The following is a 13,964-nucleotide window of genomic DNA, read 5'->3' on the forward strand; positions in this document are numbered from 1 at the left end:
CTGTTCGCACACCTAGACGATACGGACGCTCGTCTAAAAATGCCGAAAGATTATCTTCACGTTGCTATCTTTTGTGCAGCTGCTTCCTGAAACGACATGCTGCACGGTGCTTCGCATACTTAAAAGCTCGAAGGGCACGTATTGATTTTTGACTGAAAAACAAACTCTGTCTCTCTGTCTCTCTCTCTCTCTCTCTCTCTCTCACTCTCTCTCTGCTCCTGACGGAGGGGGTGTGAGCTGCCGCCTTCAACAGCTTTGTGCCGCGGTGCTTCGCATACTTAAAAGCCAAACAACCCTATTGATTTGTTTGCTAGAGATTGTTTTCTCTATCTATGTGACATTCTGTGCTCCTGACACGCACTCCTTTGAAGAGGAAGATATGTTTGCATTCTTTTAATTGTGAGACAGAACTGTCATCTCTGTCTTGTCATGGAGCACAGTTTAAACTTTTGAAAAAGAGACAAATGTTTGTTTGCAGTGTTTGAATAACGTTCCTGTCTCTCTACAACCTCCTTTGTTTCTGCGCAAATCTGTGACCCAAGCATGACAATATAAAAATAACCATATAAACATATGGTTTCTACTTCGCGGATTTTCTTATTTCGCGGGTGGCTCTGGAACGCAACCCCCACGATGGAGGAGGGATTACTGTATTAGAGTGCCAAATGAGAATAGAACTTTGAAGTTTTTTTTACTTGGTACCAAGACATAAGGAATAAAATGACAGAAATGGCGTTACCTTTAACACTAGAATTACCAGAGCCAATGAAAAAACTCATAAATCTGGCCCACCTTAAATCCCTTAGCACCTCTCTGTCAGCCTCTTTTGTCTTCTAAATGTGTCGATAAGCCCAAGCAACCTGCTAAACCATCACCCCCACCACCTCAGAACGGGCAAGAAGTTCTCCCAGTTCCTGCCTTGATTGATTATCTGTGAGTGAGCTACCCAGAATTGTAAGGGGAAATAATTTGATTTGTGTTCTGTGTCTGCAATAATCTGTGTAAACACATCGTTAATACAGAAACGTTTTTCATGTTTTAGTAATAAATGACTAAATGTAGACCTGAACTGTATAATGTGTGAAGGCTGATGGCCAAATATCAAATAAACACTTTCACAAAAGGTGCAAGTACAATATGACAGCTTCTGTGGGGGGGGATGGTGTAACAGGCTGCTTGGGCTTATCGACACATTTTGAAGACAAAAGAGGCCGACGGAGAGGTGCGAAGGGATTTAAGGTGGGCCAGATTTACGAGTTTTTTCGTTGGCTCTGGTAATTCTAGTGTTAAGGAAGTGAAAAAGGTGTGTTGGAGGCATGGGGAAGAAAGCCTTTATGCTTGAACAAGTTTAAAAAGACACTGCTTTTTTGGGACTTCAGGGACTCCATATAAGACCGCTTAAGAAGAGGAAAAAAAATGCTTACTTCAAAATGTTTATTTAAATTTGTAGACAAATTCTTATAAGTTGCTTTTTTCAAATATGACTGTGGCAAAGTGTAAATTCAGTTTCCATGTCTCAGCAGTGTGCAATAAGAATGGGAACGACTTACCAAAGTAGCAGCGGAAGACACATTATTGCTGTCTTATGTTTTAATGCTATTTGGCTATTCTGTCTGCTGTATCTGAGCAACATTGAACTATAACCTAAGTTGACAACACAATTGATAGAGCAGAGACATAAAAGAGACCTATCTAGATGCATAAACTGCCTGGAAAAAACAGTATATTGTATTGTATAATAAGCATATTGATAGTAGAGCTAACTGGTTATGCCTCTGTTATCTAAAATTAATTATAGTATGTTTAATAAATATGTAGGGTTTTTGCTATAACCTAACTTAAAACTGCTTGGATTAATAACGTACTGAGTAGGTGCTTTTCTCAGTTTACTGCACTTTGTGACTCATCTCATGCTGATTTAATATTTGTTACTTTTATTAGGAGACTACAGTAGAAATTGGATGCAAGAAAGAATTGATTGGATTTTGTTTAAACCCACAAAATCATTCATTGGTATATTTTTGTCAAATTTGGCACATAGCAACAATTAGTTCCAATAATTATGTAAAGAGAAAATTAAGAACTCAAGTAAATTTCTTGCTCTCGTTTTACACTTTTAGTTTGCTTATTTGATTCAGAGTAATATCCAGGTAGCAATATTCAAGTTTTCCCAGTTTCTCATTTTTTGTTTTATGAAAGGCTTTATTATGCGTGTGTCTTTTTTGTTTATACCCACTCTTAACAACATTCTTTCCATGATCATTGAGGCTATTATTAAAAAAATAATATTCAGTGAATAATTGTCCCACCCAGATACTTGAAATTTCATTCCATGTATACTTGCCCATACTGTTCCTTAAAATATCCTTTTGAGTCAGACAGTGTTTGTAATCTAGAAGGCTTATAAAAAGCTTGGGTGGTTTATACTTTTTGCCCTCTGGTATGCCATGACAAAGTGCTGATAAAAAGAGCAGAATATCTTACATTGCAAGAGCGTGGACATAAATATTTCACATTTAATTTACCTTATTAAACATCTTAACAGATGACAGTATTGATACATTTATACTGTAGTTATAATTATTGGAATTAATAACAAGCTTCAAGTTTACATATTTTTCATACTTCAGCACTGAAAAAATAAAATGTCTAGTAGAGACAAAACACATTTTGTTAAAATGGCTTAGGTTCTGAAATATTTCCTACCTATTCCAGCCTTTGCAAATATGAGTAATAATTATTTTAGTAAACTGTTAGTCTTTACAGCATACTCTTTAAAATACATTTTTTTCACTTCTTTACATATAGTAGGATATTTGTTTTTATGTTTTATTATTATTTTTAAACTTCACATCGCTGTATGGCATATTAAATGCACGTACAACAAATATTTGGCCCTGTGCCTTGTGAGTGATACCAATACATTCCAACATTCTTGAAACAAAATGCTTTCAATCTCTATTGCTTTTGCACACCAGCTGCTCTTTCAATGGACTTTACTTTTCAGTCTATAGATATACTGTATATGTGTTTCCACATTATTATAATAATTTTAGTATTCCATAACCCTTTAGTGTATTTTTTAAGTTGTATGTTATTTATTGCACATACTCACATGAGATTAAATTTAAGCTGACAATTTTGTTTTTTATACAAAGCCTTACCTTTATCACATTTCTGTACTAGTAATCGTATTAAATGGTTAAAATTAAAAAGGATGTAAATGAAGTATGTTTTCTCAGCCAGTGCACATTTTTTCAAGCATGATATTGCAGTGTATTTTATATTTGATTTAGAATTTAGATTTCTACCAATGTGTTTTTCCTGGTAAAATGTTTGCTTTAGACTATATTGTTCTTAGCAGAGCCATGTTCTTATATAGAATTTTGTTCTTCATACTTCAATGAACAAGTGCTTTAGACATGTTTTTTTGATCAGTATATTTTATTAATAGTATTGGAGCCATGCTTTGCTGTTAAAGTAAACACCACTTATTAAACACAACTGAAATTTTACAGAGCTGCTATGGTATTTTAATGTTATCAAGCTGAAGTCCAGGCTGTTCTGGATTATCCTCAAAGTGTACACCAAGGTATATAATGTAGTAAAATAAAAATTTTAGCTGAGAGACACTAATTTCAAAAATGTATAGAGTAGTGGCCATCTTGAGTTTCCATAATAATTTCAACAGCTGCTTCTTGGCATTTTTTACAACCTGCTGCTAATTTGTGCAAGGCTTCACATGATTTTTTTTTTTCCAATTACATGACATATTGTTAATATTGCCATTAAATGTAATACTCTGAAGCTTAACAGTTAGATTATACCAAACATTTCATGTTTCTTCTGATAAAAGATCAAAGACTGAATTAGAGTTACTTAATATAGTACACAGTTGAATGATGGTTTTTCCTTGCTATGTATTACTTGTTTTGTATGGATTTTTAATACCTGCTTTCTTTTTATGTTATTTTGGTTATTGAACATTCAGAGACAAAATGCATGACTGTGTATGGATTAGTAAAAGCTGTGATCCTTTGTTTTGTTTTCATTTGCAGTCATGCAGATTCTTAATGAGAATTGTAAAAGTTATATTTCTGTGTTTTGTAAACTCTTCAAATATTGGAAAATTCTTTTATTTGGTTATTATGTACAGGTTTTAATATCTTGAGATGCTGGGCTTTTATGAGTTTTTTTTGGTTTGCTAAAAACTGCTTCCTCCCTAATTACATTTTAAAGAAAAGAAAACATCTATTTTCCCATATTTGTAGCTTTGCTGTGATCTGCTACTAGTTCCTCATCTTTGGATTTTAATGAATACAGTAGACAGGATTATCCTTAAACCTGATAGTTGCATTTGTGGTGGAAATGTGTAGTAGCTGCCATATACATCTGTGTATTGACTACAACTTTTAACAGCATAACAAATTTAGAAGAGATCTGAAATGAAACAAAACATTCTCTAACCCACTTAATCCAGTTCAGGTTTTTGGGGGTGAGGTGGGGGGTTTGGGCGGTTACATCTTGGCAGCACTGGGCACAAGGGAAGAACAATCCTTATAAGGGCACCAGTTCATCATGGGAAACATCAAACACGCAAATGAGGTATGCAGTCACAGTTGTTATTATAAAATTACTCTGCATTGAAGCAAAAAAATAACTAAAATACTGAAAAAACTAATGTCTTATTTGAAAAATGCTCCATGAATGTGGCAGAAGTTACTTTAGGGGTGTACATATTTATGGTGGAAAGCTGCTGTAACACTTCAAATTACATGGTGTGCTGGTGTCAGGTCTATCCTCTGCAAAAAGTGTCTAAATGATTTTGATCAGCAGGTTTGCAGACATATTTATTTTGATTATTTTTCATGTATTTCAAGGTTGATGGTAGCACCCAGTTGCCTTGAGTTGTTTTAATAAGATTTGATAATGGATGAATACCATTTTTTTCTTCAAAAAAATGGAAATGTTTTTCTGGCTATTAATTATTTTTCTAAGCCTAGCTTATGATAGTCCAGCTCTGATTGGCTGTCATTCAAACATCTGCATTTTTTAAGCCAAAAAAAACAAAAACAAAACACTCTACCTCTCGCCTTTCTGAGTGTTCTGATGGCAGTTTTAAATCACATTTTTAACTGATTTTAATCGTCTTTATAACATTTCAAGCTTCAATTGCTCCCTTTCCTTGTATGGGGTTCTTTAACTCTGCTTGCCTTACAGTGTTTTCTTTATCTTAGAATTAAAGCAGTTGCCTTACTTCAAAATTTTTAATATTTTCAGTTATTTTATATAACCATGCATAGCAAACTAATAAAATTTAATATTTTTGTTTTTGTGGGCTTTCAAGCTAGTTGTAGACCTATATATATTATTTGTTGATTTGTCGTCTGATTGGTTAACTCACCATAACATTGTACATAAAGGTATTATGTTTTTCATGTTTTTTCCTGGCAATTTTATTGTTTTATTGAAACAGCAGAGCCAGTGGATTTCTCATATTTGTACTATGACTAGATTTAAGACATCAAATTTCACATAAAATTTTCTTGGTAAAGTCCTAGAGTAGACTACTTGTGTGAATTGTGTGTAAGAAATTTTAGGTAACTGTGCTTAATGGCACATGTATTTAGAAAATATAATGCAAATTAAAGCAGCCCTTTCAAATTTTTAAAAATTGTATAATATAAAGCCACAGTACTGGAGTTTAAATTTTTGTATTACTTCAAAAATTATAGAATAACAACATACATTTTCTTATTAAAAATCTATCTCCACAAGAAGAAAATGCCCATTTTAGTCCTGTACAGAAATGATCTGTACCAAAGCATGAACTAAGCTTAAACTTGAGGTTCTGAAAGTATTTTTTAAGATCTTACAACACAATAATTATGTAGTGAACTTGCTGCAGCCCACCTGACTGAAATGTTCTATGCTGCAAGAAATCATGTGATTATCTGTTAGACTATAGTATAAATGGCAGCCAGTTCTCTCTGCAACATTCCACTTGAAAATTAATTAGGAGACACACTCTCTCACTTTTGTTATTTTCTGTTATTTAAGATGGTGTCAGTGATCGAGCTGTTATATTCTGTAGGTGTTGTCAGAACATGCAGAAGTGTGAATGGTAAAAAATTACAAAGGGCCACATGTCTACAGTTCATGGCTTACAGCATGTCGGGGGTAGAGTGTTAGTGGTGCTGTGAAGTGCCAGGGTGTGTTAGAGCCTTTAAAAACTTTAATATTGTTTTGGTGTAGTAAACCAATCAGTTCTTAAATAGGACCTTGCCTCCCTTTTGCTGGAGATCTCTAGAAACAAAGAACCTTTTCTATGTTTCTCCTGGCTGAGCCCATGAAATACTTTCTCAAACTGATACACTCACTGCTTATTTTTGTATTCATTATTATAATGTAACATAACAACAATGATAATAAGTAAACATTGGAGCCGTGCCCGCTTTGCTTGCAGCATTTCAGATGTGCGTTGTAGGCGCCTGCGTTCATTGATTTTATCCAGCCGGGCTCGTGTTTGTATCGTTGAGCTGTATTGTGTTTGAATTCGGTGTAAAGCGTTCAGTGGTTTGTACAATCCCAAGCAGCACATTATTCCTAACTTCACCCCGCAGTAGTGCCACTCACAATATGGCGGTGAAACCTGCGCCTTTCGTAGTAGTGCCACTCACAATATGGCAGTGACGCCTGCGCCTTTCGTACTATCATTGTGGACCTGTGGGGCCGCCGTAGCCTCTTCCGTTTGAATCTGGGCTGCAGCGCAGAATCCTCTTTTTTGTATGGCTGTGTCGTTAGTCGTTAGCTATGGGCGCGTTGTTGCTTCATTTCTCATTCACATCAGTTGAGCTCTTTCATTTTTGGGCCGTGACTCCTTCGTTCGCGGTGGATACGACTTCGCATGCGGTTTATTAGACGCGCGCAGTACACGCCTGTGCAGTATGTCCCATGGTCCCATCGTCGTGTACCTGCATCCATGCCATCCGGTTTACCATTCTCGGTTAGTAATATGGATCAGAACTGACCAGACTGCCTGTCCCTGCTGGTGAAAAGTATCCCCACCACATTTTACAGTGGGAATGCTGTCACCTGGCTGATGTGCAGTGTTAGATTTACATTACACATGCCAAAAAGATTCACATCAGTTTCATCAAACCACAAGGCTTCCTGGGATATCTTTGCAGCATCATCCAATTAACAATTTTTACAGTTTCTTATAGGCATGGTCACTTTTTTGCCAAGGCTTCTACCTAGCTGCTGTTGTGTAAAGGCCATTTTTATTTAGTGCCTTGGAGATTGTTGAGGTGTGATTTCTGCAACTCAGAGTGATGTGTCAATAGCCTCTCAGAGAATGGCTGACATAGGTAGTATGGTTGTAGTTCCATATTTTTTCCACTCCCGTATGGTGGATGGCATTGAGCTCCAAGGTATGTTCAGTGCCTTTAAGATGGTCTTGTATCTTCCCTAGACCTGTGCCTCTGTATAACTATATGCCTGACTTAGTATAAAATGTTAAAGGTTTGAATGGTTTATGGAATGCCTCTACTATAATTTTGGACCTGTTTGAGAAAAGGGGTATTTATCCTCATTAATTGACATTTGCTACATAGGTAGAGACTATCAACAAATTGGATGAACTGGTATGGTAATACATTGCACCGGAGCAAAGTTAGGCGTATATTCACAAAAGATATGAATACTTTTTAAATATAACAATTTAGATTTTTTCCTTTTTAGCAAATTGAAAGGTTTTAAATTAGTTTCTTTTAATTGGCATGATAGTACACAGTTTTGTAGATGAACTGGAACAATTCTTAGCGTAATATATTGTTTAAATTTACAATCTGAGATATTAGAATGTAATAGGTTAGGGGCTGATTGTATTTTAAATATATTGTGTGACTGCAAATCTTGTTAAATGCACAGACCTCAGTGATGTATGGAATATTGATTGAACTTCATTGCTGCCTACATTCTTGCATTAAGTATTTTCAGCACCATTTTGATTACACCTAAATTGACGTAGCTAGTGATACAGCCAATGGTGAAAAGGAAATATATATTAAATAATTTATTACTAGCTGCCAAACATGTTTTAAAACTCATTAAAACAGGTTTGTATAAGTGTTATTAAAGCAATATAGATCTGCTGCTTTCTGTGGTCATTGCACAACAGAAATGATGCTCATGTAACAATATGATTCTGTTGTGTTGAAATGTACTGACATATATACTGATTCAACTTTAAATTACTGTATTTGTACTCAAAATTCTATCTTTCTGAACAAAAAAGCATAAAACAGTTTTCTTTATATCTGATCTCAATTTATATTCTTGTGCATCTGTTCTTCAGAATTTCTCAGCTGCATAACTTGTATAAGGTTTTTCCCATTGCTTACATGCTGTAGATCTACTTATCAGCAAATACAGATGTAACATAAAAAACGTATGGGTCACTTCATTTGTTTTATATTGAAAAATTGTTTTACAGTAAGCTAATTGTTTTTAATAATTGAGAATGCTTTTTACACATGTTAGATTTATATAAAGAAAATAAGAACATCTGAAGCAGTTCAAAGTCAGTGTTGTATTTGACTGGTTGTGAGGTCTGCTTATACAGCTGATTTTCACTTGTCACCTGCTGGCATTATTTGTTACAAAATGTGGGTAAGCGATTTTGTGTGTGGGACATATTGCACACAGATTTTTTAAAACAAAAATAAGAAGAGATGATATCAGCAAATAACAAGTCTGAGTGGTAAAAACGATTCAGGAAATGTTAATGTAGCAGCCTTCTTTTCAGAAGTGGTCCCCTTGCCTCAACTGGCAACCAACATTCTTGAGCCTTAGCTCAAAATATGAACATTTGTATATTGTAATTAATATGCCAGTTCTGCTGTGTTGAAAGGAATTTAATTCTATGTATTACTTTATATTATTTGCCAAGTGCAGTGATTAGTGGTAGTGCCTCACAAATCCAGTATCCTGAGTCAGACTCCTTATCTTTATCTTTTGCATATTCTTCTCTGTCTGTATGGATTTTTCTTCCACATCTCAAAAGACATGTATGTTAGTCTAATTGGCAATTCTAAATTTACCATTTAAATATGAATATGCATAAATAAGTGCTTTTCAGGACTGGTTCTAACCCTGTACCTGATGCTGCCAGGATGGGTGCTGACCTTACATGACCCTAAACTAAATTAAACAGGTTTGAGAATTTTCTTTTTTCCTGTTTATTAACTGAATATTTTTGCTGCATACTCTCATTTATATAGAAATCAGTTATTAATTTGAAAATATGTGCTAAGTTATTCTAATTTTTTTGTGTGCAGAAGTCATTTATTATGAAATTTTAAGTCACATATTTATGTATTTTATTTATTTTTAGGTCAGCCCTTTGCCTTGTCATATAGCTGTTCCCTTCTCCTGTAAAAGACCATGTGGACGTCTTCTAAACTGTGGCAATCACACTTGCATGAGAGAGTGTCATATTGTCACAGTACTGGATAAGTCTGAAAGCAAAGAAAAGGTATTTATGTTGTTGTACATTTTTATTAAGTTCCTTTCCTTATTTCCAATATAAGGCAACAGTGTTTATTAAAGTAAGCAATCTCCCAAAACCATATGTTAATGCTAGCAATGTTTCTATAAACTGTTATGAAATACGAATGATGCAAACATATTTTAAGTAAATATTTTATTCATATTCTGTTTTATAGATAGTTTTAATTTGATAGTTTAGATAGTTTTCCGTCAATGTGGCTTAATCAGAATTTTACTTATGAGTAATTTTCGCTTCAATACATCGTGTTCATGTGGTAAGCCAGTAGTTGTACTGTCTGAGTGAAATACTAGGACATTATTGTAAATGCTTTATATGACTGGGTAACTTATTCTAGAGTTTCATAATCCTTTTTATGGAGCATGGCTTTCTAGTTTTTATTTTGAATACTTAATTTCTGCTTTTGTCATTTAGTGCTTGGTTTCCTATTTTGGGGTTCCCTGAAGTGATCTGCAAGTACTTTTAGCCTTGATTTGTGATGGTTTAGTATACCAAGACATAACAGGTAGTTCAGAGTAAGAATTCTTTATTTCTGCAGAAAAGATGAAACTACACAACTTACCAGCCAACTTCAGAGAGCTTAGGTTAATATAAAAGTTTTTATATGACTGGATTATAACATATATGATTTGATGAATAATAAATTAATAAACAACTGAGGTATAATATAACATGACTTGCTAAATGGTGCTTAAAAAGATTTGGTTGCTAAGAAGTCTTACTATTAAACAGCTACAGTTTCTCACTGCATCACTTGTTCCCTTCCAGTACTCCTTACTTCTACTCCTACAAAGTCTTCCATCTATTAGCCACATCTGTTGTTCTCTATCATAATGGTTCAGTGGTTCCTGTTCCTAACACCCTTAAACCCATGGTTTTTGGCAATCTAACTTCAGGAATTTGTTATGCTCAGGTTTCTTGAACCCAGACATCTATAGTCGTGAGCTAAGATGAGCTAGTGTAATGAGGACACATACAGAAGAGATGGTGCAAAGTTCAGTCTGCCATTTATTTAGATAGTGTCCAAAAGAATAAATAATGCCATGCAGATCAGTCGTGTTTAAATTAATAAATAATCCATAATAAAAACAGTCTGTGAGGAAGTTCAAACCAATAACTATTCTGGAAATTCAAAAATAAAACAAAACCAGAATTGCTTTTAAATTCTTTGTCCAGTGCACATGTATACGTTCTCTCATTTCTCCCCACTCATGCAAGTTCCAGGTGTGCTCAGTGGGGATGTGATCCTGGTGAAAGAGGCCTTCCTCAACCCACTTGCCAGTCACCATCCCTTGACTAAGCTCAACTCCATCTTCCCTATGCCTGAGCATCTGCAGGATCCCTAGGTGCCCCTCGATATGCTCCTGCTCCTTTGTGGAGCTTACTTGACCACTTCACCCCCTTTCTTGCAAAGTTGGCTTCCAACCCTATTCTATCCTTTCTCTTTCTTTTCATCAACAATTTTGCTTTCTCGATTCCTTCCCAATTCATCATCCCTACTATCCTGCTCAGGCTTACTTTGTACTTATAGTTGCAGGCGCTTCCAGTAATGACACAGGGAGTATCAATAAAGAAACCAGCGAAACAGATCACGTCATGAGTGATCAGCCAGCTTCCCCATTAATCTCTAAGGGCTGCACTGATTTTTTTAAAAATAAACACACAATGACACCCACTTGCTTCACCATGGAACCCTAACAATTAGTTAGTGTTTTGTCAATGCATTTGTTAAGGTTTTCAAGACCTAGGTCCCCACATAGCCTTCTTTATTCAGGATTTAGGATATTAACGCTTCTTAGCTAGTCCAAATAGCTTGTATCTTTCTGTATGAGATGAATCCATTTGGTGTTCTCTTTTTATCTTCTATTGCTACTAGGGAGAAAGGCAGATAGTTTAAGTGAGCCTTGTGAAATTTAGAATGTTGTTTTTGTCTTATCGTTCACCATAGGCCGGGAATATACTTTGCGAGACATTTGCACTTAATGACACTGCTACTATGCAAGCAATGCACTATGTATACTTGCACTCATAGTTTAAGTAAATCTGGAGTATTCCACCAGATGTCATTGTGAGACATTATCATGGTGAGAAAACAACATCCAGTTTTGCTGTGCTGTGAGTTGAGAGACAAAAGATGTTAAAAATAAAAATTCTGTGCATTATGATGCTGTTGTAAAGGTGCAAAAAAAAAAACGGCAACAGCGATACAGATGGTATGTGAGACCTTTAAATGTATCATGTCATTACGATGGGGGATATGCAACACTTGTTTTGCTTATGCAAGAAATAGATGAAAAAAACCACATTCTCATGTCAGCATTTAAGTTTGATGATTTGCTTCACCGCCTTGAACCGTTAATCAAACATCGAAGTGCACAGGTTGATCCTGTTGGAGCTGCAGTGCGACTTGCCATCACATGTTAATAGTAAACAACAATGCTGACGTCAAATACCAAAAATTGAAAAAACACGGCACCCATATTTTTGATGGTACTGCAACTTGTGTCACGTTAATTTCTGATTACGTGCTCAAAGGACGCCCCATGATGCATGTGCGTGAGCATTCTGAGCTTGAAGTATAAAGCAGCACTTAGTGCTATGAAATGATGAACAGTTCCTCAGCATTTTACTTTGTCAAGACTTTAAAATTCCAGTAGAGCCCAGTTAATTTACATTTTTAACACTGTGCATTAAGCCTTAAAATTAGCCAACTGAGATTGTTAATGAGTTTTTGTATTTCTTTATTAAGAAGTTACTGGAGAAATTAAAGTACAAAAATACATAAGTGGAAATCTTAATTGCTTTGATTAACTTGTTACTCTTAATCGAGAGTCTAGTATTTATTACACAGTATGAAAATTACAACTACAGTGTTCGCAATATTGTATATTAACAAATATATAGAGGACATAAAGTGAAAGTTGTTCTAAATAGCTTAAAATGCTTGTGTTATGTATTATACATACAGTAAGTAAATGATATATTTTTACTTTAATGGAAGTCATATGAAACTTATTAGCTGTTCAAAAGCATTAGCTAGTACAAAAAACTGTCTTGTTCGAAGTCTCCTATTTATTCTTGCTAAGCAGTTTTTAATATACATTTCCAAGAATTATTTAATAATGTTATAAAGTTACAAATGCTTTCATCAATTGTCTATATTGTAATGCAAGAAATTATTCTACACATTAAAGCTTGTACATTTTGTCAATTTTATCATGTAAAAATCCTACCTGTAATTACACATGGAGGAAATCTTTTGGGATACATTTGAGTAGGTTATCTTCCCTGAACATTTTCGCTTTGAGTTTTTCTAAAATAAGCACAAACATGTATTACTTATTAAAGCCAAATAAACTCTAGACTCATATAAAACTGGTGTTGGGCATAGGCGTGCGGTCAGCAAATGCTTCTTTAATGGTGTGTTACTAAGCCAACAGTGGAATGCAATCTGTTTTTGTGGAATACAGATGAGGACTGTATTATCTTGATGTGCAGGGGCAGAGCAAAGATCCATAGGATGGATATGAATTTTGTTTGGAGGTCTCCAATTAACTAAACACTGGAAATCCTCCACATCCTCCACCTCAACTTAGTCAAAATATATACTCAGCATTTAGAAACACATCCTGTGGGCCTTGAGCTCAGAGAAATTATCATCAGTTGCACTGCGTTCCAATTCACTTGTTCTACCATTTTTAGAGCCAACTCACTTTTTCATTTTGTGCACAGCTATCATTTTTCTATTAATTTATTTAAAATTAATGTTACAAATGTGGAGATGGATGGCAACATGGCAAATTTAATAGTAGCTGACACATATACACAGCACAAAAAATACTGACTGTTTCAAAGTAAGATGTCCATCTTCAAACAAAGTCGAATAAATGAATACTGTAGTATAGAAAAAAAAAATTACATTCTTAGCAGACTACTAGATTTTTTTCAATTTTGGCCCAAAAACAAACTGAGTGTACATTCATTGAATGTATTTATTTAATAGATTAAGATTAGATTATATTTAGGTTGTGTTCACTTGTGCATCATAATTATTTCAATTATTTAATGTGGTATATTTGTATCATAAACCACAGTGAGGTGCCTGTCAGAATTCATTTTATATACTTCTTAATCTGTTCTCCAGGGCCCGGGTTACAAGACCTCCCCCACAAGTCTGTCTTTGGTGCTGTGTGAAAGAATATAGTGAGATGGTCTTAAAAATGAAGTATAAATGAATACTTAAGTTGTAAATACAGTAATACTATAATAGGATTAAACCTTCAGATAAAGTCCTTGTCTGTTGATTAAGAAATTGATTAAATTAAAAGCCATAGGTAAATCCCAGGTCATGACTGATGACTTTTGCAGCACTAATCTGATTATTGTGGGGGGT

At 34.8% G+C, this 13,964-nt stretch overlaps 1 protein-coding gene across 1 annotated transcript in view; it reads left to right on the top strand.

The window, feature by feature from the left end:
* nfxl1 (nuclear transcription factor, X-box binding-like 1) overlaps positions 1–13,964 on the top strand; it is a 138,622-nt gene that overhangs the window by 110,614 nt on the left and 14,044 nt on the right. The window contains exon 17 of the mRNA XM_028801911.2: positions 9,398–9,538. Coding sequence (XP_028657744.2) covers positions 9,398–9,538 — 141 coding nt within the window. The remainder of the gene's footprint in view (positions 1–9,397; positions 9,539–13,964) is intronic.

This window comes from Erpetoichthys calabaricus, chromosome 5, assembly GCF_900747795.2.
Source record: "Erpetoichthys calabaricus chromosome 5, fErpCal1.3, whole genome shotgun sequence".
Classification (NCBI taxonomy): Eukaryota; Metazoa; Chordata; class Cladistia; order Polypteriformes; family Polypteridae; genus Erpetoichthys; species Erpetoichthys calabaricus.